The 26,115-nt window shown below is 35.9% G+C and overlaps 1 protein-coding gene across 4 annotated transcripts in view; it reads right to left on the reverse strand.

Annotated features, from left to right (window-relative positions):
• The window catches only part of TAX1BP1 (Tax1 binding protein 1), a 64,333-nt gene that overhangs the window by 32,724 nt on the left and 5,494 nt on the right, over positions 1 to 26,115 (reverse strand). For all 4 annotated transcript variants that reach the window (XM_075419090.1, XM_075419091.1, XM_075419087.1 and 1 more), the window contains exons 3-5: positions 13,802 to 13,904; positions 10,138 to 10,325; positions 8,336 to 8,494 (exon numbers count right to left, since the gene is read on the reverse strand). In XM_075419090.1, the coding sequence (XP_075275205.1) occupies positions 8,336 to 8,494; positions 10,138 to 10,325; positions 13,802 to 13,904 (450 nt within the window). The remainder of the gene's footprint in view (positions 1 to 8,335; positions 8,495 to 10,137; positions 10,326 to 13,801; positions 13,905 to 26,115) is intronic.

Here is a 26,115-nt window from a genome sequence, read left to right on the forward strand (position 1 = left end):
TTGAAAACACCCAACAATTTTAAGGTTATTTTTACTCTAGATTGTATTTTCAATCCAGTTACAAACGCAGCCAGAAATTACTTAAGCCAGCTTCACTGCTGCAAAACTGAAAGCTACCAAAATAAAAATTCCAATAACTACTAGGTGTCTCACTAGCGAAATGAAACAAACAAAATTTAATGTAATTGCCAAGTGAATTTATCTTCTTCAGAATTAAAATTCCACTTCGGAAATTTCAATGTACCTTCAGACAGGGAATGAGACGACAGATGGGGGCACCACAATCTTTACTGGTATTCTAAAATCGCAAAAGATTTAAGACTGATTTTTAAAATTATTTTATTGTAATCATGTGAAACACTGTCGTCCCCCTGCAAAGAACTGCTATTACAGACAACGTGATTTGTTTACAGTGTATTACAAACAGCTGTCAAAAGAACAGAATTTTTACATCAAAGTTTTAAATTACAGATCCATTGCTTTAGGTTTGTGTAACATAATTATAAATACACTGACTGAAACCTCATAAAGCTATTATAAGCTCTATCTAAAGGATACGCGAAGATCATGACAGTGCTCTTCCTTGAAACATGTTTAAAATCTATTTATTAAACTTCTGCTACAAAAGGACTAATAACCGTTCATTTGAGAATGAATAGCCATGAAGTTTCTAGAGTCTCATTTCTGTAACAGAAAACTGTGGCAAAAATCTGTATGTTCAACAATCAAGAACAACTCGCTTTCCCCAATTATTTCTTACTTCTAACGGATGTTCTGCAACACCAGTAAAACATTTCAGAGTACAGTCCTGCTAATCAAAGCAAAGCACTACAGACATCCCTTCCTGTGAATCAGCGTACATAACGCATTTTTCCAACACACTTCAGGCAGAGAGAGATCCAACAGACAGAATAAACGACTTGAAAAATACAGCCCAAGACTATTTCCAGCTGTGACATCTTGCAGAGTATGGCAACAGACAGCACGTATTTTTGTGCTTCATCTTCCCTTTTCATCACACGTAAGCCTCCCTATCCACTTTTTAAAAGCCATTCCACAACTAAAACATTCACCTTTGGTTAATGGCTAATATCTGCAATCTTTATTTTACTTTTTACAGACTGCAACCATTGTAATGAAGAAGAAGAATGAAAGGCTAAAAAATGAGCTATGCAACTCTGAAACCAAAGAAGGCAATTCACCAAATACAAGTCAATTTATTAAAAAAAAAAAAAAAAAAAAAGAAAAAAGAAAAAATCAGCATCTTTAAAGTTTCAGCTGGATTGATTTATCCGGATGTAATTTAATGTCAGGGGAACCATTATGCTTCACACCCTGTAGAGAATTTAGGGGGGTCTAGATGAATTATCCGCAGGAGCCTTTTGTTTATCCCACTGACATCAGAGCAGCTCCAACAGAATTGTGTAAAACACTTGGCTGACATCATACTCTTTTAAGGGATCTCTGAGGACAGATGATGAACACAACATAGTACCATTGTAGCCACTGCAAAATCTGGGTGTGCTCATAACACTGGGCCTGTATGCTCTGAAACGAAACCTCAGATTTTAATTTTTCTTTCTAAAACAAAATTTAAGCATTCAGTAAAGTAAAACAGTAAATCAGTTCCAAACCAACTCAATGATATTAAGCTTCTATCTTTGTGACTATGACTGGCAACAGAAATACTGCTCTAAAAAACACCAAAGTCTCTCTATTCCAAAAACTTAAGATATCACGGTGGTAGTAATTTAATTGTGTTAATCTGTTCAACTAAAATTGTTAAACATATCAAAACTCTACAAAACTAAGACCTAACTCTAAAAAGTTCCTCTAAGTAACATCAGTTACCCAATTACTGTCATGAAGCCTACAGACGTGCGAGTTTTCGCAGGAGGCAGCTGAACTATTTAGGCACACTACGATTTCGCAGCATGCATTCACATTTCAGAATGTTAATTTCTTAAGGTATTTTATCATTTCACCATAAGCTGTCGCTTTTGTGAAGAGTGATTCTCACATAATTTGAATTGACAATTTGAATGTGCAGGCAAGATACCCATCTAAAACATTAAGAATTTCTCAAATGAATCTGTTCAATCATCCAGTGAAATAAATTTCACTTCATCAGTTCAAGAAATATCCATACACAGAACAGTCATTAAAACAACGGAACAGCATTTTCTCTTCACAGGATGTTTATAGCACCCTTAGGTGCTATAATTGCTGGTGCCAACCTGAGCAATTCCGAGTGTTTAATTTGTACCTTTAATGCATTATTTACATGGAGTTTAGGAGGTTTGTGTGGTTTGGGGGGGGTTTACTTTCTGGTTTGGGGGGTGTTTTTATGGTGGTTGTTTGGTTTTTTGCTTTTTGGGTGGGTGGTTGTTCTTCTTTTTTAAAGTAACGCATCTCCCCGACCATCAGATTTTCGCACATGAAGCATACATGGTATACACAGCACAAAGAGGCACTGAAAAACCACTCGATTCACTTACTTATATATGCATGCAGTCTGAACTGGGCACTTGTACTGCTGACATATCACACTGCACAACAGAATTTTGTCACTATCTAACCAGAGAAACTCTCCTTATAAAATAGCATCAAAAGTCAACTTAAATGAATCCCCTGATCTTTGAATAAAACTCTTCAATGAATAAAGCTACTGTACAGGCAGAACCTGTCAGCAGAATGTGGATTTAGCAGCATGTGTCCTATTAAAACTTCCCATTAGATAGATGAATTAATCCACTTTTTAAAAATTAAATGGTGAACTAAACTTTCAAAAAGCATGAAAGAACAAGTTTATCAGTCAGTAAATTCACTTCTGCCTCAGTTTATGCCAATGTCTTAACAGAAACACCATTCAAATGTTCACAGGATCAAAGAATGAGCAGATAATCTGCAAATCTGTTGCTTCTGACTGAAGTTAAAACATTTACAGAAGCTACTGCCACAGCATTAAGACTTGCCACCTCTCTAACATTAATCAGTTCAGTGCTCTCTTCCCACTAGAGGGAGACAAATGATTGCGAAAGCATTATTTGCAAGCTCTGCTCTCCACAGAGGCTTAGAACATTCACAAAACAGAATGGTTGCAGAGTGTCAGAAGAGCAACTGGTGAAGACTGACACAATGACTAGTGTGTGTTTCTCTTGTTCAGCACAGTAATATTAAATCTTAAAACAGTAGGCAACTGCACTGCTGCCAGGGAGCTTACACACAGTTTAAGTACACACAAAACTTGGGAACACAGACCAAAAAGCACGTGTTCTTTTTATTTACACAGGTATGTATTTTTACATTCATAATGTGTAAGACATACATTACAAATATTTGTACTATTATTTTCTAGATAAAAACACACTCAGTTTTTGATTCAATGTTCTTAAATTTTTCCAAAAGTAATATATTCAGATAAACGCAGCTTACTAATGTGACTCAACATACTTGAGTACGAACCAGTGAAGAAGTGATCTCAGTAGGAAAGGAAAAGTTGAAATGTTAAAAGCAACCTGAAACAGTTCTGGTGACAATGTACGATGTGCCATCTTCTTAAGTAAAATAATCATAAACATTTCCAATAATTTTGCATTTACTTGGAATTCACACACATAGTAACACACATAGTAGCAGATTAAGTTAAACGTTCCCCCTCTGTAAGAGCTAATTTAATGTCGGGGGGGGGGTGGGGGTGTGTGGGGGGGGTGTGGCGGAAACATCTAGGAATGGTTCAGCTGACATCAAAAATGCTGCAGAGGAATACTGTATTTTCATGTAACTGAAAATACAGTTCTTATCAGAAGACTAAAATGAGCATGCATGTTGGGGGGCAGGAGAAGAAAGTGGAGAAGGAGAAAGTCTCAAGTATCCCCTCCCTAAACTGATCTTGTCAGAACCATCACAGACTGTGTTAAGCAGCCATTGGATAAGAGAAGAAGAAAAGATCAACCTAAAAGAAATAAAGACTGAATTCATCCCAAGTTCTACAATATCTTAAGCTTTGGCAGGGCAGGGTAGTTAACACAACTTAATGGTAATAACCATAACTTATGAAGTGCCTGCTAAGAACAGTGATGGAGAGCATGTTCCCTCTGAGCGCAAACAGGGATTAGCACAGAGCTGTGTCTCGCAAATACTCTTTTTCTGTGATGGTAGTGATGACAACCTCAGAAAACAATGTCTGCAGAACCGTTAATGTGTTGAACACAAATAAAAGATACAGATTTTTACTCCAGTGCGACAAAATAATAATTAAAAAACCCACCACCATCACTCACAAACCCAAATCTAAAAAACCAGAAGCCTTTAGAGACAAATGAGTGCCATAACATGCATTAGAAGCTATGTTTCAACAACTCTAATGGCACATTATCACTATATCAAGACATTCAATGTCTTGAATGCATTTGTTCCTCCTATCTTTGGTAGGAAATGAGACGGCTATCTTGCAAGAAGACTACAAACAACTGTGCATCTCCTGAACAGCAATGGCACTGTTAGCAAACCGAAATCTGTAGTTTGTTGTGGCCATTACAGGCTGAAGTGCTACAAACACAGGAACTCAACAGTTTTAAAAACTCAAGAAATCAGAATCTTTTCACCACTTAAACATGCACAGAGCCCAATATTCAGACTTCGTGGAACACTGACTGTGTTACACCTGAACAGATTGTTTAGCATGCTAAGTTCTTAAAAGACTGACTTTTAGCTTGTTTCTTCCTAATATTTTCCCCAAAGAGCCTATAAAGGACCACTTTCAAAGTATCCCAACCAGGCAAAATGCAGACAGAGAAGACAACAGTTCTACTGCCCAGAATTCTCTGAGAGTAACTAGGTGGGGAAGAGAGATCAAATAATCAAGGGAGGGAGGGAAACACTAATTGGGATATAGCTGTGACATTGTCTGTCGACAACTATCCTGTCTGTATTAAGAAATCAATCTTTCTACAGACATTGCAAATCCAAATCAAATCCAAACTACTCCTGAACTATTTGTGAAAACAAAGGACTGATAAAAATCAATACCAAAGAGAAAAGTAGCCTAAAGGCATAAGAATAAACATGAATAAAAAAGGGATTTTAAGAGAACTGTGTTTTAACAAAACGTTTTTGTATTATGAACTCAGAGCTTTCCATCACTAATCTACCTTCTATTTGTTACACTGTACCACTAAGATAACTTATGTGCTATGACCCCTAAACACAACGTCCACATTCTGTTCAATTATAAAAATATAACTTAATAATGTATTTGATCAAAAGACAAAGACATGAGCTCAGATACCTATATTATTTTCCAAAGAAACTGAGTAAGATTTTTAGAAATGGGGCAGACTGACGAGTATTTTGTATAAAGGGGTTCATAACTCCAGCGCCCCCTTATCACAATACAAACGGTAATAAACAAATAGTAGTTGCCAATACATTAGCAGCATGAAGAGCTCTGCACTCAATTAGAATCAAATGCACGTGTCTGTACAGATGTACCCACTTATTTTGCTCAAGCAGTTTCTGCTTTTTAAATACAGTACTCTATACTATTGTGGGTTTTTAGAGGGCTCTTCGGACAAGCAGAAATATTATTTGTGCACTTCCCGATGGAAGTATTTGCAAAAAAGAAAAAATTAGTATGCTGATAAGAAATTATACATAGGTTAAATATAGCTTAGCTTTATTTTTAACAGAAATCAAGATTTCTATCACTTATAGCTTCCTCCTAAACTACATAGGCAATGATATTTAGTGTTTACAATAATTATATTTTCCTATATGGGTTATTCTGTTTTATTAAAATTGTTTTTCTTTAGCCTAATACACGCTAAAGTATATTGAAAGAATTTTTCATAGAACTCCAAATAGTTAAACCTTTACCAGAGTCAAACATTTTAAAAAATATAAATTTTAAATTCATCAGCTCTACTTTTCATCTATTTATGTATCAAAAGGTTAAAGCACAACTAAAAATTCATGTGCATGTGACAAAAGAATAGGAATAAGACAATAAAAAACCCACCAAATTACTTCATTAAAACACCCATTATGTAACTTGAAGGCAAAAAACCCAACAAGCCAAACCAAAACAACCTAGTTCACTAAACACAGGTGAAGATTCTGCTATTACAAAAAATGCACATATATTCTGATTACATAGCATTTCAAGGTCCTTGTAGTCTTGCATAAACACCAGCCAAGTTAATTCATTGTTTAGGTTTATTGCCAGTAACAATTATTCACATCACATGAAGCTGACTAGATTAGCTGGGGGTTTTGGGGTGGAGTGGTTTTGGTGGATTTGTTTTTCATGGTTGTTTGGGTGGGGGACTGTTTTGTGGGGTTTGTTGGGTTGGTTTTTTTAAACAAACCACAAGGAACATAAAATCTACGAACTGCAGTCCAACTGGGTGCTACATAAATGCTACTCAGAAATCTTTCAATCAATCCATTAATGCACTGTGCAGTGTTCTCAGCAAAGATAAGTCATATAATCTCTTGACCCGCTGCTGTAGTTCACGTATTGGGGTAGGGAGGCAAGAAGAGCAAGAAAGGAAATCATCTTTAAGACTGGAAACTTTAGAGAAAGCCAAATATAAAGTATTGTTTATTAAACTTTCCAATAATGAAAAAAGTTAACTTATTGCATCTGATTCAGTAGATGCCTGTTTTTTTTTCAAGAGTAACACTGGATTTACATTCTGCTTATGTATATAAACAAATGAAAGATGTTTCAACCCAGCAGATTTTTTTTCTTTTTTTTAAACAAGTGAAAAACAGAGAATAGAACATAAAAGATGCAAAATAAGACAGTGCCAAAGACCTAAGAGACAAAAAATTATCGCCTGAGTTAGAAAGCTTCTATAGTATTCTAGGTAGGTGAAGAGTTGCATCAGCCTCAAATTAGACGGCTACTCACAGCTCAGCTAAATAGAAGTGAGAAGTTCTTCACATAGCATCATCATTTCAACAAAATACAAGGCAGTAACAAATCAAAAAATAAAAATGTTCCTGAAATTAAATTCTAATTGTTAAATTCTGGTTTATTAAAGGCAAAAATATTTCTGATTACAGAAATTCACAGGAAAGTGAATACAGTCTAACTGGATGCTTGCTACACAGCAGTCAAAATCCTATTTGACAAATTGTTCTAAAACAGCTTAGAACTGACAATTTACTTTCAAACATTTTTTTAAATGAGAACCTCAAATGACAATAAAAGGTATCTATGTAGCTCATTCGGATTTATCCACCAAGTTCATGATTCTGCAGATCCATGAAAGGTATACTTTTAAGTATTCAATTCTTGCCTCATGCTAGTTCTCCCGTGTAACTGAGTTTCAAATCATTCTTTTATAGGAAAAAAATTTCTAAACAAGATCTTACTCTTTCTTTTTTCCTTACCCAATATTCTAGTCCATTTCACTATGGCCGTTCAAAAGTAAACTACAAAGTCTCAACAGTTTCAAATTCCCTCAACAAATTCCTTTCTATTAAAGGTGTATCATGCAGAACTGTTGACATATACATACTAGTACTTAGAAATACCCTATTAACTGCTGTCCACAGTTGAATTATATAGGCTTCATTACTTCAAATTTGTCCATGTCACCACCTCCCTCCCACATGTTTTTAATCTTCTCCTAAAAGTTGCTCTTTAAAAAGCAGAAGCTTAAAAATAGATTAGATCCAACTTTTTTGTGCCTTTTTTTATAGTATTACATTTCCTCCTTTCCATACATAGAATTCCAAATTAAGCTTGTTCTGGTTTAGGTTAGATTTATATTTTCACTCTCAATTAATATTGTAAATTAACTTTTAGGTTTATGCTTCTTTTCCCTTTTAAAATCTTCAGACCTTTGTGAAGCCTTTTAGAGGACTAGTTACTTTTCACTCTTCATATGCCCTGGTATTGTCTGTTAAACCTTGATCATTCCTTGTAGTGCTAAAATTTTTTGCCATTTTCAATAACCTGCATTCTGCGTTGTTATTCCAATGGGTGTTTTTTTGAAAAGCCTTCCTCCATTTGAAGTTAATGTAAGCAAACTTTAGACTATCAAGTACCTTCTACTATGAATTCCAAAGTTAAATGTCAAACATCTAGTAACAGTTGTCATCGATTATCTTACCAAGCCTGGTACCAAAAGCCTTAAATTTAACCATTTTACGACATAAAAGGAATAGTGGCAGGAGGTAATAGGAAGTGACCTATTCCAGTGTAAATGCCTATCTAACTGCTGAGGGGTTTTGATAGCTGATTTTCACCGAGTTTAACTGGTTCTTGAAAAAGGAGGATTACAGACATTATGAGTCAGCTTTAATCAGTTAAACAACTAACCTTTAGCTCTGTTTGCAGTTGGTCACATCTCTGCTTTTCATGGTGAAGTTCATTTTCCAGTCTTTCAACTTGATCTCTGAGTTGTGCCGTTTCCTTTTCCAGAACCGAAGTTACCTTTAATAGCTCTTCTTTTTCTTTTATTATTTTTTCAATTTTAAACTGTAAAAACAAAAACATTCTTTTTTGGTAATTTTTCTCCTCTTCATTCCTATCAAATAAATAGATAACAAATTGCTCCAGTGTTTGAGCACAAGCACAAAATGTGTCCCCTCTGGCTTGCGTGATTTTACAGTTCTCCCCTTATTCTCAGATTTCTGAAGTTTCATTGCCTTAACTGAATAGTACTGTATTACTATTAGACAGCACACTTTGCAGTGTTTTGATTTATACACAAGTTTTCCCTTCTTAAGTGAAGTGCGTTTACTGTTCCCAAGTGACAGCAACTATGGAGGAGCTAATTACGATGACGACAGCTTGGTGAAAAAATGGCTGCTGAGTGTAGAGTCACATACACTCCAAAGCAACATTTGAGGAATTTCACCAAAAAAACGAACACACACATAGCCAACAGTAAGGACCGGTACATGAACTGCGCCCTTTCAGTACTTAAAGGAAGCTTACAAGAAAGATGGGGACAGACTTTTAGTAGGGCCTATTGCGATAGGACAAGTGGTAATGGTTTGAAACTAAAAGAGGGTAGATTTAGACTGGATCCAAGGAAGAAATTTTGAGGATAGTGAAACACTAGAACAGGTTGCCCAGAGAGGTGGTAGATGCTCCATGCCAGGAAACATTCAAGGTCAGGTTGGACAGGGCTTTGAGCAACCCGATCTAGTGGAAGATTTCTCTGCTCATTGCAAGATGGTAGGACTAGATCACCTCTACAGGTCCCTTCCAACCCTAACTACTCTATGATTCTATGAACCAAGATAATCAAAAAGGTTTGAAAAAATATTTTCGCTTCATTTTAGTATGAGTACATATCTGAAAGGCAAAAATATCCCAGATGTATCTCAGTACTAAGTCTCTTATCCCTAAATTTTGAAAACTGTAAATCGAATACATGCATGCATGTGCCTAGACGCAACTGACAAAAGGATAAAACATCTGATGGCAAGGTAAGGAAACTGAACCGAGCACTTTTCCAATAAGCAACTCCTACAATCAAGTTGTTTTGATTTTTCTTTTTGTCTGAGCTTTTGGGGGTTTTTTATTTTTTTAAACTAGTTTTCCATCTACAAAATATCAGCAAGCAAACAGAAAATTCTTGACTCTGGATGTAAGCATACAAGTCTAACCACATCCATCTAGCACAGAACGTGACATGCAGAACACAGCTTTAAACAAAACAAGAGCTATTTTAATGTATTTAGGCACCTGCAATTATTCAGCTTAGTTTCCAGGACTCCTAATGTGTGCACAAATAAAAGTACATTGGTTCCTTAATTTTTTTTTCCTCCTTACAACAAGTATCATTTGACACAAAGGGTATCTTCCTCCCTCCAGTTAGCTGGAGAGCACAGATGCGAGAAATGGGCAACCGTCTACTCTCGTATGGTTTCCCAGTCTATGTTTAGTGCTATACCATATCTGTAACCAGTTTGAAGTCTTTATGCCTTTAACCTGTAAATGTTCTGAACTCCAGTCAAACACTGGAGAACAAGTCAGAAATACATACATTACACATATGCAGGTTTTTTCCTCCTGGTTTGTTCTTCAATACTGTATCCTGTGAGTGTATTTATATGTGTACATATATAAAAGAAAAAGATGATAACATTTTAAGAACTGTTGAATCAAACCTCAAGAAGTCCAGCTTTTGTGGTCACCACTAACATATCAGAGTTTCCTTCATCTTCCATGGTGAGCAATTCTTCAACAGGGGAAGAGGTACGAAACTGGAAAGGTGTGCTCGCTCCACGGATTTCTCCTTTATGAGTCACGTAACAGAACTGGTAAAACTCTCCGTCATCATTTGGTAGATAATATCCTATCAATATAAATTCATATTTGAAGACACATTCTACACAAACTTACAATTCTGTATCTAGAAACAGATTATCAGATCATGTTTGACTTCCAAATTTCATGCTCATTACCTCAGTAAGGCACAGATAAATTATCAAAACAGCAGAAAGGAAAAGTCATCCATTTAGTAACTTCTATCCCCCACCAATTTCTCCTTGCTTTTAAGACAAGCACCAAAATAGTGTCAGGTAATAGGTGCTATATGTACACATCACCCTACATATATTAGGTAACAGCTGTTGTTTACGTATTTATGAAACACATAGAATCATTAGCAATAAGATGTCCTAAAGCTGCATCAAGACCACATTATTATGTAACTGTTGTACAATCACAGAACAAAGAGTAAGCAATTTTTTGGCCTTGGAATACCCATACGACCAAAGACAACAGGCAAAGGCAGAATAACATGTAATGACAAGACATCTGCAGCTTTACCAGTTTCAATTTTTTGTCTGTTTTTTGTGGAGTAACCACAAATTACTTTTGTGATTTTTAATTGGCAAAGCATAGGAATGCTCTGAATGGATGACACAACGTTAACAAGCTGCCGAGGGGTGGGGAGGGGAGGTGTGTTAAAGACGACCTTATCTTCCTAAATTGAAAAAAAAAATTCTTATAAACTTGGCAAGGTCAGAATAAATCATCTGCCTTCTAGCTATGTAATACTGCATGCTGCTAGCAAATTATTTCAAATGAACTTCTGTATGACTGTTCTGCTGAACTGCTGCCCACTAAAGCTTTAACATCGTCTCTTACATCACCTGGATTCACACAGTAATCTTTGTGGATATTAAACAATCACCTCCAGCCCTAATGAGATTTTTTACCTTTATTAGTAAATACAAGAAACCACGCCTTACCCAGTTTAATGGTAAGAAAACCAACTGGGTTTATTCAGGACACTTAATTATCAGATACCCTAGCCAGCTTGAGTATGATACTAGCATAATAAATCCTCAGTTAATGCTCAATCCAGCAGGTGAGGTCACCAATTTCTGTTCATATTTCACTACAATTCAATCTACTCCCTTTCTAATTTTATCATTAATTTCTATTCACCGACTTTGATTCCAGATTCCTGGAAGACTTTTCCCAGTACTCTTATCTACTTTTCCTACAAATGGTAAAACGTTACATGTGCTACAGGTATAGCACTTGTATCAAGTACTTCATGTTTCCATTAGTCTTATACTTTATTAACTGTAGCTCACGGAATAGTATCTTAATTTCAAAACCTCAGGATTCTGTGCTTTTGGATCTGACTACACTGTCCTATATAGTGCTGCAGTTCAGTTTACCTGATTCAACACTTAAATAACGTGACACTATTCAGAAACTAATTCAGAACAATCTACTCTGCAGCTCCAGCAAGTTTTAATACTGGTTCAGACAAACTGATTTTAAAACTACTTAAAGTTATTTTTCATGTATCTAACATGTACCGGAGAGAAGAGATTCCTGATTATTTTCTTCCAGCACATCTACTTGATCATCAAAAAAAGAAAAATACAATTAAAGTATGCTGGACAACATTTACTATTTCTCTCAATTAATAAGCTCCTGTAAGCTCTACTGATCTCATCTCAGCAGCACTAAAATATCTTGTCAAATACAACTGGGAGACTGTCTGAACGGAGATTAAATCTGGAAGCTCTATAAAAAGTGGTGGACTGTCAGCATGGAATGTAACAGATGGGACAGAGTTACCTGGTCTCTTCATGTGTGGTAAAACTTCTAAGTACAAAGGACTGATAACGGCACGTCCTAGGTTTCTAGGTCACTTTTAGTTTCAGTCTAACTCAATTTCATTCATTCAGTGAATTTTGGTAACTGTAAAAGAAACTAATGACTTCCTTCCAGTTCCTACAGAGCACACATACTTTTCACAGATTTCAAAGTTATAAAATAGTCAGATCACATGGATATGATCATCATCAAACGTACCAGAAAAAATGACTTGGAGTAAGAGAAAGAGCAGTGAACGCATCCAAGTTATCACTGTTTGCAGCTTTAACACGACAACAAGCTAACACAGTAGTCATTTCAGGACTTCAGTTATTAATTTTCTATATATTTAAGCAATAACACACACACACACACAAATACTAAAGCCAACTCTGGGAAGTAAAAAAGAATATAAGATGATACATAAAATTCTGCTAGTAAGCAGAAAAGCATTAAACAAATTTAATGGAGGTGTTCTTTTTTCATGCAACTTTGAATGCCTGCAGATTTTTTTATATTTGTAATGTCCTGTGGCAAAAAGTTCTCCATATTGACTGTGTTACACAAGCATAATCTCTATCTCCATTCTGAACCTGTCACTTGGTAACTAAAAATCGACGGTTCCTACTTCTTTAAATATGAACAATGGATAATCCCCTCATGCCATGGGTGGCTGATTTTAGAGACATCTGCCACCTCCCATTATTTCCCTTTCCCAGGCTGAAAAACCTGGCAGAAGGAAGTTCTGAAGGTCACCTAGTCCAAATTCCCACTCAAGAGACTGTTGTCAGCACCAGTCTGAGACTGCCATGGCTGTGTATAACCAAGTGTGTGGAATTCCCATCCTTCCAAACCAGGGATACCCGTTCAAGTGCTGCACTAGTCCTTCTTGGTAAAAAAGTTCTTCCTAATGTCAGATGTAAACCTCCCAGGCCACAATCCATGATCATTGTCCCTTTTTATATTTAACGAGAAGAGTGTGGCTCTGTCTTCTTTGTAAGTCCACACCTTTACACAGAAGCTATTTCTTAATTTTGATCTTCCTTGTTGCACTTTGTTTGTGCTACTAGATCTATTTCTGAGATTGGGAAGGGGAGAGAGAGGATCTGATCTCCACACAGTGTTGAAAATGCTATAGATTTGTTAGAAAATGCTGATGAAAATACTATAGATATGTACAGTGATGTAACATTTTCTGGTTTGTTCCTTCTTCTTTTCTTAAAAACCTGAGTAATTTTCATCAGTTCCTCACTGTCAAAAGGTTCTGTGCCACTCTGACAACTCTGAACCTTCACCAAACCATCACCTTCATTATTTACTCCTTCACAAGAAACACTTTACATTGAGAATGACCTCTCAAGTCCAGAGACTAAAGACAATGTGAAGACACAATGCGCTGAGGTGCCAAGATTAAAAGACCCTGCGATGATTAAACAGTCATTCTTTGTATCTGTTTCCAGCAGACCTTCTATCAGTCATGAATATTGTCCATTACTATGTCATTACTAAGTTACATACTTCCCTTTACAATTTCGTTGACATTTAAAATAAAATTGAACTTCACACAGTGAAGTGTCGAAAATTCTCCTCCAGTTTATATTTGTAAAGGTCTAAAACTATTATACAACCCCTCAGCATTTTAATGAACAGGTAAGTATTTTTAAAGTTGTGTAGGCTAGAAAATACAGGTAGGTACTGCTTTATATTCACCTTGAAAAGTCAGCACACAGTTAACAGTTGATCCTTCCACATAATTCTCTGGCATAGGTGACCAAAGAAATGTGTAATAATCTCTTGCAGTACTCCAACCAACCTAAAATAAAATGAACCGCAACAAAAAAGAAAGAGAAAACATTAGCAGAAGAATTTGTTATACATAGTTAAGATATCGTGGTCTGGCCTTTACAACATACTGTAATACACATATTTCTGCTTCAACATGCCATAAAAAGATACTTAACAATGTTTACAAATCAGGAATATTTTAACAAGCATGTCAAAGATTTAGCATGAATTTTATTAAGCTTGTTACCTAAAGCAATAAACAGCTCTAAGGCAATAAAAGGGCCTATATAAATTAAAACACCAGTTAGTTTTCACTATACATTCAACTAGTATTTGGCACTTAGTTTTTTTAAATAGATACACATTAGTATATTAAAGGTAAAAAAAGATTAATTCTGAAGTTTATAGTGAGATTTTCTTAGTGTAAGTTCTGCTAATGCTGACTATTTTGTGTCCACAGTCCAACAGGTTCATCAGAAAACAAAAAGGAGGAAAGAAAAGATAGCGCGCTCTTCTGCTGAAAAGGTCAAATTCGACAGGGCTGAACTAGCACTTTTTGGACAACTTCTACAATACTGAAGACCAGCATTTCTTCCACATGCTATGTCTGCAAGGAAAAAACGTTGCACGAAAACCTAACTCCGCTAAGTTGGTATAGTCTTCCCACTAACTTCAATAAATATCTGCTTTCAGACTTTTCATAAGAGTGCAGGTCTGCACAGTAAGAAATGCTATCCTCTGAAAAACATAGTCCAACAAGCTTGAAATATATGCATCTAAACCCCAAACCCAAAGAAACTACTGTAAAGCAATGGATATTAATAACAGCATAATGGTGAACAAGAAGAATAAATACATGTTTTATTCCACTGACTTAAAAAAAAAAAAAAAACAAAACCAAAAACCTTGTCACAAGCTAGGTGTAGTATGATTTATCAGTAACTGGGTATACCGTCTTGGAAGAATTAAGAAGTGAAAAGAGGATAAATTGTCTACCAATTTCTATTGGGCAAGACAGCATTTCAAGAGGGAGAAGAACAAAAAGAAGAAATTACCCACAATAAAGCCCAACAACCAAAACTAGATGAAGTTACCAATCATGATTTCTATTAGTTCAGTAGACAAGACTTCTAAGCTTCAAGTTCATACCCAATCCTCCTTTATAAAGGATATATTGAACAGTATTTTAAAAGCCTTAAGAACTGGTTTTAAGGCATTGTCAGCTTAAAAAAGAAAAAAGATATTTAGACAGACAATGAGAACAACAGAACTAAAAGTAATTCAACAGCAATTACATACATATACAGGTATACACGTCACATGCAAAAATTAGTAATTAGCATTAGTAAAAAGAATTCTGAAGATATTATTCCATAGCTCCCCATTACATTTCTTCAGCTGGTATTAAAAAGTGTGGGAATAGCTATGTTTAGGGAAAAAAAAAGAACTGGTTTGAGATGACCAGGCTTTTCTAATATTCTTAAAAAACAAGGATGAACGACAGCAAAACAAGATGAAATTTTCATTTCGCTAACTTGTTTAAGGCAACATTCATCGGAAAGAAGCAGTGCAAAATCCTGTCTTATACACCAGAATGAAATCACCTGCTACATCTTAAGCCTGTTCTTAGCCAAAACACTGAAGATTTCTGTGACACCTCCTATCAAGGAGCTTTTAAAGAGGTGAATTTCCTGGGGTTGTTATTCCCACACTGTTAAGTATCTCAGAAATAACAAGGAAAGCTCCTCCAGTTAACTTGCGGGGGGGTGGTGGGGGGTGGTGTGCTGAAAGCAATTTTTCCTCCATAAAAATTCACAGGGAAAACATTTTGCAAATTTTCACATTAGCCATGTCTTCAAATCCAACTCGGATATTCATACCCCTTTTTTGCTGAACCTGATTCTACCTCAGAAAAGGGGAGCATATACCATTACTTGCTGCCCCAAAATAAACAAAGCAGATAGCTTTTTAAATATAGTTCTCAATGAGTGAAAAGTCCCCATCTTGTTCTTTTTAATCTCAGAAGGGAAAATGCATTATTATATCCAGAAGAAATACTGCCTAGAACTGAAGCAATCTTTTCATCCTACTGTAGTGTTCATTTCCGTTTTAAAAAAAACCACTACACACACTCCAATTCTGATGCTACTTTCCTGTGTAAAATAACATCCTTGCTTTTAATAATTAACACTTTAGAAAACAGAGAGGGGGAGTAAAATCCTGTGAATATAAAACCAAAAATGGTCCCTCTAGGAGAACAACTCAACTTCTCATTCAAGTTTTCTCTGGGATTGTAATATTTTTTTTTTTTAGGTATCACATATTGATCTGTAAATTTAATAATCTACTCTGAACCCAAAAGTTATTTTTATGAATACTTTGTCTGTAACAGTAACCCACATGAAGATTATTTTTTTTTTTAAGATCATTTAAAACTTTAGTCAGACTGATAAAAACAGAAAGCATAATTATGTAGAGAACAACTAACTCTCCTGGCCTGTTTCTCAGCAGGTGCCATATTTTCAAGTGTGACACTAATCTGTGGGCTACTGGTAAAAAGAGAACTGTGACACATCAACAGCCAGTGGGTGATACGCCGGGAAGTTTACCCTGCACATATTTTCACCAGTAATTCCCCGTCTCCTGTCACCCATCATCTGCTTCCCCTACCAAAGCTCCTCATCTTACACTCGTACAATTGTGAGCATAGGACCTCAGCAGAGGACAATCTTCCCTGCTACAGGCTGCACACATCAAAACACGACAATGCAGAGAAGGAAATACAAACAAATCTCATCTTCCTCACAGAAGCATACATTTAAAAAGGGGAACTTTGTGTATTCTGCAGCAAAGCAAGTTAACTTAGTAACATTATTCAACGTTTTTCCTACTTAACAATGATTATCATTAACTTCCATAGGATTATTTCTTAGATGACAGAAACAAGGAGCAAAACCAAAGCAATAATATGCTGAGAAGAAAATAAATACAAAATGAAGTAACAGATGTTTTAGGTCTAGGATTTAGATCTTTAAAAAAAAAAAATCTATCAACAGGTTTTAATGAAACTTTTATTTTAGTACTTCATATATTTCAAGAATATTCTCTTTAATAAACCTAGTATGAAGTACACTGTGGTTCAGAAATACAAAACACTCCTACAGAGTCATAACCTTCTCTATGGCAACAGATTATATTGTCACATATATAAGACTATAAACACATACTGGATGGCTCAGCAATGGTCTAAATGTGACCTCTGACAAAGATCTTTCTTTCAGCTCAGAAACAAAACCAGTAGTTGCCTAAAAATAGGGTTACAACTATATAAAGAAATTTCAAGATTGCTTAAGGGAAATGAAATAAAAGCTGAGATAAACTAAAAATAGTGGCAAAAGCTACAGAGGAAATCAACAAAGAGTGAAAATGATGAAGAGGAAGATGGGAATACTTGTCAACAAACCCACAGTGATTTTATATTAAAACCAAAACAAAACACTGTAGCTCTGGAAGCAAAATGAACAGCATCCTCATCATCACAAGGAATACTAGCTTCGAAAAAATATTTTAATTTTAATGACAGGAACCAGAAAAGCAGGACTGTTTCTCCAACTGTTGATCAAAGCAACAAAACTTACTGCAATTAATATAGACTGTCTTCCAGGTTAGTCTCTGGAGGCAGAGAAAAGTCCAGATCCCCCACAAGAACCCAATTGTTGTGAAGACCTTACCTGGACTACACTACAGGATAAAAATTGCTATTTAAGGCAAATGTCCATGTAAGGTGGTTTTATTGTCTTTTTTGTTGGTTTTTTGTTGTTTCTCTGTTGGGTTTTTTTGTTTGTTTTTAATTAAAACCATTACAGCAACTGACCAACGCAATTCTTCTCGGGACATACTAAAAAAGGGCAAGTTAAAGCTTTTCTTGTAAATGTACGAATTTGTGCCTTGTGCATCTTCCTGGTAGTAGTGTAAGATCCAAGAAATCAGATGATTCAACAGGTAGGTGTTGTTCAATATTAGTTAGCATGGGGCAAATAGTATCAATCAGTACTGTGCACTAGAGAAGACCTGAGAACATTTTAAAAAAATAAATGTATTTACTTCTTGCATACCGATAGTTTCCTAAATGCCACTTTCTGTAAAAGCTGTAGAATCTGAAGGTAGCAATACCTGAGCACAGACTAAAAAGAGTTCCCTGGCCAGCACATGCCTTAATTACATACCCTGAAAACTCAAAAATAAGTTTTGTTAAGTTAAAAGCAGATAAATTAACCCTGGTCTTTCCTTTTCAGAAATACTTTCTCCATAGAACGATGTTCAAATAGCAGAGAAAGGATAACTTGCCACCTCACAAAACCTTTTGCACGTGATGCTCCAGTTCTTAGGGTGATGAAGCTCCTTTGAACCCACTGCACTTCCACTGAAACAGCAGGAACACCGAATCTACTCTGAAAAAAATCCAATCCTCAATCTATTTTGATTATTCATATCTCCAAGCTTATCTATGCAGAAGTCTCCAGGAAAATCCCAGAACAGTAACAGAGTAGAAGAAAAATTTCAAACACAGACTTTTATGTTAGAACAGGAAATTACTCTAACAAGTAGCGGCACAGTTCTCCAATACTTGAGAAGCCCTCAGCACGGAAATAGAAAGAAGCAGGGCTGCTTCTTTAGTTTGTGTTCAGACCCTCTCTAGTACTCCACTGGCAAATGAATGCACGTTAAAAAGTAAATGCAGACACACTTTAAATACTCGATAGAACTTTTATCACAAATCTGTATCTATTAGCCTCTCCTTCTTCACATAACTCAAATTCTAGTTGCCTCAAAGTTTGAAACATTTTAAAAACCTGAAACTTTTACACCAAAGTAGAAAATGAAGTATTAATTTACTAGCATCCTGAAGTATTACTTCTATTCAAAAAATAAGTAAATGGAAAAATAACTGCACTGGCACAATGCATCGGAAAACAAAGAGCAGTCTTTTACTGTTATCAGAGAAAAATCTTCAGGCCTGTGAGAAGAAGAGTTTAATCATTTCAACTGCCAAAACAGCTGATATGACTAACAGTGAGCAAATGTATTCATGAAAACATTACAGAAAATGTACAAATTCTTGTAAGAAAGATTCGCAAATTTCATTTCTGTATTTGAATTTCAATAACAAAAAGAACAATCATTGACAGAAATTATATCCACTACAAAAACACATTTAAAATCAAGTCTTCAATTACATAATTTCATTTTTTGCTTCCTTCATTTACTGACAAACTTCTAAAAATTTATGATCTAACTACTTAAGCTGCAAGTGTATTTATTTACATTAATAATTAAACTTAAAACCTGTTAAAAAATGGAAATGAGGGGGAAGATGTGGAAATCCACACTTCATTCCTGTTTAGGCCTCATGTGAAGTTACAGTCCTATTTTGCAATGAAGAAACCAAAGTCAAAAAAACAAAAAAGCAGCCACTACACTTTCATTAGAATGCTAACTAAAATGGCATACAAAGAACCCAAATACAAGTAATTCTATAATAAGCTTTTTCATTATTAGTTGATACTGTTAACTGGAAGAGCATTTGACAAAAAAAAAAAAAACAAAACAAGAAGTACTAAAAGTTTTTAGAATAAGACTTTCAAAATGAAAGCAACTCCAGTGAAACAGTATCTTGACAAAACAGCTACAGACTTTGTTGCTATACAGAAACCTCAGCTAGAACTCCTTTAATGAAAATACTTCACATACCAGTTGAAGAAGAAAAGAATACACAATCACCACAAAATCAAATACAACACACCAAACAAAAAGTATTGTCAACTACTAACATAAAACCATGTTCAAATCAAAGTGCTAAAGCTGCTCTTACCATCAAGAAATCTTACATAAATGAGAAATTTCAATGGGACACACTGTGGAACTTTCCGTGAGCCAGAAGGAATACAAAAGGCACAGTTTACCAGTCTTATTTAGAAACTTGGCATGGGTAATTGCAAACATTACAATACCCGTATTCAAGCACACAAACATTACAAATTACACAAGAACTCCAGCACAAAACCTTCTGAAGTTCAGAGAAGGAAAAAGGAGAACAACCTATCAGACTACACACAAGACTTGCTGTGAACTCTTGAGTTCAGGTTGATCACCTGATGCACTGACTGGCTGTACTGGTAAGTACTGACTTGCTTGCTTCTTAAGGGGGAAAAACCCTCAAAATATATTAAAGCTTTAAACTTCAAAACTCAAAAAATATTAAGGTCCTTATTTCTTAAGCAAAAGAACAAATAAGACTTAGATAATGAAACTTCCCTAAACCAACAGGAAAAAAAAATAATCCATGTTATAATCAGAAATAGAAATCTAATCTGGTATTAAACACATTCTTCTATCTTCACTGTTTCTCTACATTTAATTCTCACAAACTCCACTCAAAAATCCATTTTTAAATTAGAAAGCTGTGCATAAATTCCAACACTCTTGCTTTCTATACGTTAACATATTAATAATCCATAAACCAAATCCTATTTTCACGTTTTCATGTTTTTAAACCAAAAAAATGACTAAACATTATGTCTCCTGCAAACGTGCCACATCCAGATTATGTTATGTACAAACAATGTGTTACTCAAACAAACCTCACTTTATTTAATTCTCCCTCCATAAAACGGAAAGCTTTAATAGGCCATTACAGAGTAATCCATTCACTATATTCCTATTTCCTGCTTTTGAGCAAACAGGTTCATACCATTTTAGAACATTATAAACTACTTTTCAGCTATATAAGCCAACTCTGTAGTCACAGAGGAAATGTTGAAGTCTAGCAAAGGTTTAACATGCCTAACACTGAGTATTTTGCAATTTGGATGGGCAAGTAGGGACAACTCAGCTGTCCGCAATACTCACACCAGACAGGTTTTCCTTCTACTAATAAACAGGTATATAATCATCATGAAAGTTTGTTCTTCTCCTATGCTTCCCCACATGTACAAACCCCTTTGTTACTGAAATGCCACACAGTGCAATTAGCTTCCCCATATTTACCTTTCACCCACAGTACATTCCCACAAAATAGCTAGAGGAAAATCAGCTGACTAGAAAAATAAATAGGGGTGGGGCCGCACAATTTGTGTGCCTGTCTGTATGCCAATAAATTGAGGAAAATAATAAGCATTTTATCCCACTATGTATCTTTTAACTTTCAACTGATTCATCTTGCACGGAATGCAAGCTTTTCTAAGAAGAAAGCTCTGCCTTGCAACTGCACAGTATCTGCAGTGTAAAAATTGTTTCAAACTTCATTTTTAATTTCTTAAGCCTCAAATGAATGTGGAGAATACATACTTACCTGTTTTTCTATTTTTTCGATTTCTTGCCTTTTATAATGCCTTGGTAAAGTCAGTCAACTTAATCTTGAGAGAGAGTGCTTTTAAGAAACACCACTGTAAGGGAAGCTCACTTGGCATTTTCTTCCCTGACCTCAGAAAGCTGTCATGCAACCGTAACAGCAGCGTTCATTCAGCTGCACTGAGAGTGCCTCACCACTCTACACAGCACGTGTGCTAACCACAGCAGACCAGAGAGGCAAACCCAGGGAACGCATAGCTGAACCAATTTTGGCTAACTAACGAGCCTTTACTGTAAATACCTAATAGGACACAATTTTAAAAAATTTTAAGAAAAAATAAAAAAACCCACCACAAAACTCTTCAGAGTAAAAATTATGCCCTTTTTGTAATTCAGAATGTAAATCATACAGTTTAGAACGTAATTTGGTAAAGTACCCTAAATAATGCAAGAAGACAGTAAACTACCGCTGAAAGCAGCAAAATAACAGACAGTAGATAAGACTTTGGCCATGTTATACAGCATAATTATTACTGACCACAGTAAGTCAGCAGCCTTTACGTATTTCACAGAGTAAGAAACAGTTATTTTGACCCAAACCACAAAAACCACAAGTGTCTAAGCAAAATGCAGCTGGGCCTAGTATCCTAGGAAGTGACTTCTCCACAGCAGGCTTGGTTTGTGCCATAATCCTGAGTTCAGGTAACATGACTTGAAAGTCACAGTAATGCTAGGGCTCCTACAGCCTGTAACAGCCTACGAGAGGCATCTACAAGTAACAAGTTCTTCTACGCCAATTAACAGATGGGAAAATTAAAACATCCAGGGCTGCACAGTTCCTACCAGGCAAACTTAATGATAGTTTACAGTTAACACTGACATGCCACTGATGCGATATACTTTTGAACGCAGGCATCGTCATCATCAAATAACGATATCTGGATGCCAATTCTGAAAGAAACAAACTGTACAAAAAATTTCATGACATGGACATAAGGAAGAATACTTATTAAAGTACTAAGTCCACTTTAATAACATTAAAGCACAGACATTTCAAAATAAGTAAACAATTAAGTCAAAGCTACAACCTTGGGTTTTTTAGTATGTCTGTGATCACCTCATGCCACATGCAACTTTGACTTACCTCAGTCCAAGTCATTTAAGACTTCACTTCAGACATGACCTTGGTTGGTCACACCGAGATAAAAATTTGTTACACAGCAGGAGCCCTAAAGCTGAAATATTTTGGGATAGAAGATGGCTGCAAGGCACTATAGGCTGTTTATGAGAGGCTGTAATCTTACTACGCTCTCTCATGCCCAGACCTGAAGAAGTTCATCTCTGCTGAATGTTACGAACACGTTCAGGCAATCTTTTAACTTGGGCTATTGAGAACATATGGTATTTGTTGCAGTATCAAGGTACTTTCAGGATCCTAACCTATTATCATCTCTCTTTGGTTGTATTTCTACCTCACAGTTGAGAGGACTATGTCAAAATGACATGTGACAGAGTGCCTAGACCACAGGATCAACTTTCTCTTTTATTAGGTATAAATCAAAATAAATATAGAAACAATACGAACTCTCTGAAAGAAAACCTGGTACATCTGTAAATGACTGTCCAAGGATATGTTATGACAGATCAAAGAGTAACAAAGTTACTGTTTACTTTAAAAGATAAGCATGAAAATGTATTAAAAAAGGGTGGGTGGGGTTTAAGTGAAATATTCATTTACTATCACATTTCATGAAAACTGTAAGTTAGCACAATCTTTTACTTCAAAATTGTTACCAGCTACTGACACTGTTATGTCAGTTCTGTCTCCAACCACACAAACCTACTATAGCAAGTATTTTTAGAAAATTAATGACACTCAGAATTAGACATCAAAATTTCTTGTCAAAGGCAATCACAGGTAAACCCAGATTATCATTCTCTTCATCTGGTTTAGAATCAGTGAACAACATTGCCATGGATTTTTTCTTTAAAAAAAAAAAAAAAATTATCTCAAGTTATTTAAGACATGTGTTTCCAAAGACGGCAAATCAGAAACTAACAGAATCACTCTAATTTGTGGAAACAGCAATTCTCAAAACGCTCTGAAGTCCAGTAGTTCTGCTCCCAACTATTTTAACAAGAGGATGTACTGCCCACTACACATTCCCGTATCTATCATGTCCTGCTGTGCTGCGATGATTCCATGCCAGAAAAATTGTATCTCAATATGCATGTGGTCCATAACACATCCAGCTGCTGCACTACATAACATGATCTGTATATATGGAAGTAATTGATATCTTTAAAAAAAAAATCTATTATAAAATCAGACCATTGAAATGACTCACACAAGTTGTACTGTTGTTTGCAGTCCAAAAGAGACTAAATAACCCAGAGTACTAAACAAAAACATACATATAGCGTCTTGATCCAACACAACCACCAAGCTATTTCTTAGATGTCCATTAAATCCACTGTTAAGTTCTGCTACAGAGGTTTTTGACCACAGACAAGTTAATTGTGAGGTTTGCTATAAATCAGTACATTGAAAACACAGAAGTTAAGCTGCATGTAAATACAGGTACTGCACTGAGGCACAAACAGTAGCAGCTCAGGTGTGACCTCCTAAAACCGAGTACCCTTTCAGAGATAGCAGGCACCTCTTTTGTTCAAGTAAGTTACTAAGATCTTCCCAATGCTGGTTATGCAGCTTTTCCAATATGTTAAGTTACCAGAACATTTAAATTGTTGGTATTAAAAATGTGGACATTAAGGAAGAAAAAAATTCCTTTTCTTCTCTAGGGATACATTGAGGCAGTCCATACCAAAGTATATCTTTAACTTCAGGCAATATCCTAGAATAGTAATGTAGATTACTTAGAAAAATATACCAACTAGAACTGAGGAACAGAAAAGTTTTGATGCAATAGTTAATTAATGACACAGCAAGACCAAAACCATTAGCTTAACACACATAAGACTACCTGCTGATATTACAGGTCTGTCCAGCATGCTGGCCCCAGCAAAATTAAATCTTCAGAAACCTGGAAAGTACTATGATGTACCCCACAAACGCCCACACCTTTAACGCTACTCTCTTGAAGCAATATCTTTAGTAAGCCCATAATATTCTTTCCTTGTGCCTTTGAGAAGTATATTAAACCTGTCTCCCTTGTATACTGAACATTTGTCAGTCCTGCTTGCACTCACATGCCCTAGAAAGAGGGGTAAGCATTTCTTCCTAAAAGCCAACCAGGTTTTTCAAACACTTCTCCAAGTCTGGACATTATGCATTAATAATGCAAAAAATATCATGTGGCCATATGATTATTTCACTTTATTGTGAAATAAAGTCACAAGATGTAGACTTCCCCATCCAGAGAGATTAGGACCACCTACCAGGCAGCCCATTTTCGCAACCAGATGTAGTGCACACATCAATTATTTTTCCTCATTTCAAGGGTTTAGATTTGGATTACCCTAAGGGCCTCTCCACACTGCAATTAATCAGAGAGAAGCAGAGAAGAATAAAAAGGGGATACTGGTCTTGGATCCTTCTGGGACAACAGATCTCCTGTGAAATCTATCAAGAATGATAAGCCTTACCCCCTTTGACTCCACACTAGCAGCCATCAGGCTCTTCTGTGCAGAAAAAAAAACTGCATGCAGGGGAACTCAGGCTCCGGATGGCCATGCCAAGCACCAGACCAGTCCTTATCTGTAAAACTGCCTTGTTTTTTTCTTGGTTACAAGAAAGGACATAACTGATCAAGATCTTCTGGCACTTGAGTATAGATGACCCTCCAGGATGTCACAAAGGCAAAAACAAATAGCAGCAATGACAGACAAACAACCACAGTAAGACACACAGAAAGAAATTCTTACGAGCAACTTACAGCTCCTACCAAGGATTCCACTTTTAACGTCACTTTTTCACATAAGCTGCACAACACTAATGGCAACTACAACAATGCAAATCAAATGTACATGGAATAAAAAGAGTCTGTCAGACATGTAGTGCATACTATGGAAACATTTAAAAAACTCAAAAGCCAGAAATTAAGAGTCAGTATATGAAATCAGGTTTTGCCTCTGGAACTATGAGCTACATTTCCATTTAAAAAGGAAACAAGCTGGCAAAGAAAACCCTTAAATACTGCTTTTCAGAACAGAACTCTAAAAAGATTCGAAAAAGAAGCTTCAATTGTCATTCCACATTAAGCAGCCATGCCAATGAAGTAGGCGTAGCCCTTCTCCCACACACCTTCCTAATCTGCTTGTTCCCATCACGGTGATGCTTGTAGCTGCCCATTGCATCAGACAGTGACCAAGCTGAAGAAACAAACCAGCTGTGAAACAAGGTGCTAAAAGCCGGGGTGAGGAGGGGCTGTATTATTCTGGCAGATCACTTCCCTGATCCATTTCACTGTGCAGCTGCACAAACAGCTGAACTAGCAAAACAAACAGGATAATATAAGGATACAAATAACCAGTATCTGCTCAAGACATCAGTGCTGCTGAAGAAATGTACTTGGACTTGCAACCTAAACGAAAACCATTCCCTTAAAAAGGTACCTATAGATTTTGTTCAGTTCAATAAAAAATTCTTAGCTAACCAGTTGAGCAAACACAGGACAGAATACAGTTGAAGCCATTGCCCCCTAAAATAAACAAAAGTCAACATCAAACCAAAAACAACACAATGGTCACATGGGGGGGAATCTTATTCCATACTTGTTTTCTACACTAATCTGAAATTACCACTAGTTTTTTTTTATTGTTTTTACACTAGGTGCCTTTTCCCTCTGTCCAGTATTTACTCTTACAACACTAGTAACTTTCTGTGCAATTCCAGGCAAAGGTTAAATGACACCAGTTTAAACAGGTTT

Source organism: Opisthocomus hoazin, chromosome 4 (assembly GCF_030867145.1).
Source record: "Opisthocomus hoazin isolate bOpiHoa1 chromosome 4, bOpiHoa1.hap1, whole genome shotgun sequence".
Classification (NCBI taxonomy): domain Eukaryota; kingdom Metazoa; phylum Chordata; class Aves; order Opisthocomiformes; family Opisthocomidae; genus Opisthocomus; species Opisthocomus hoazin.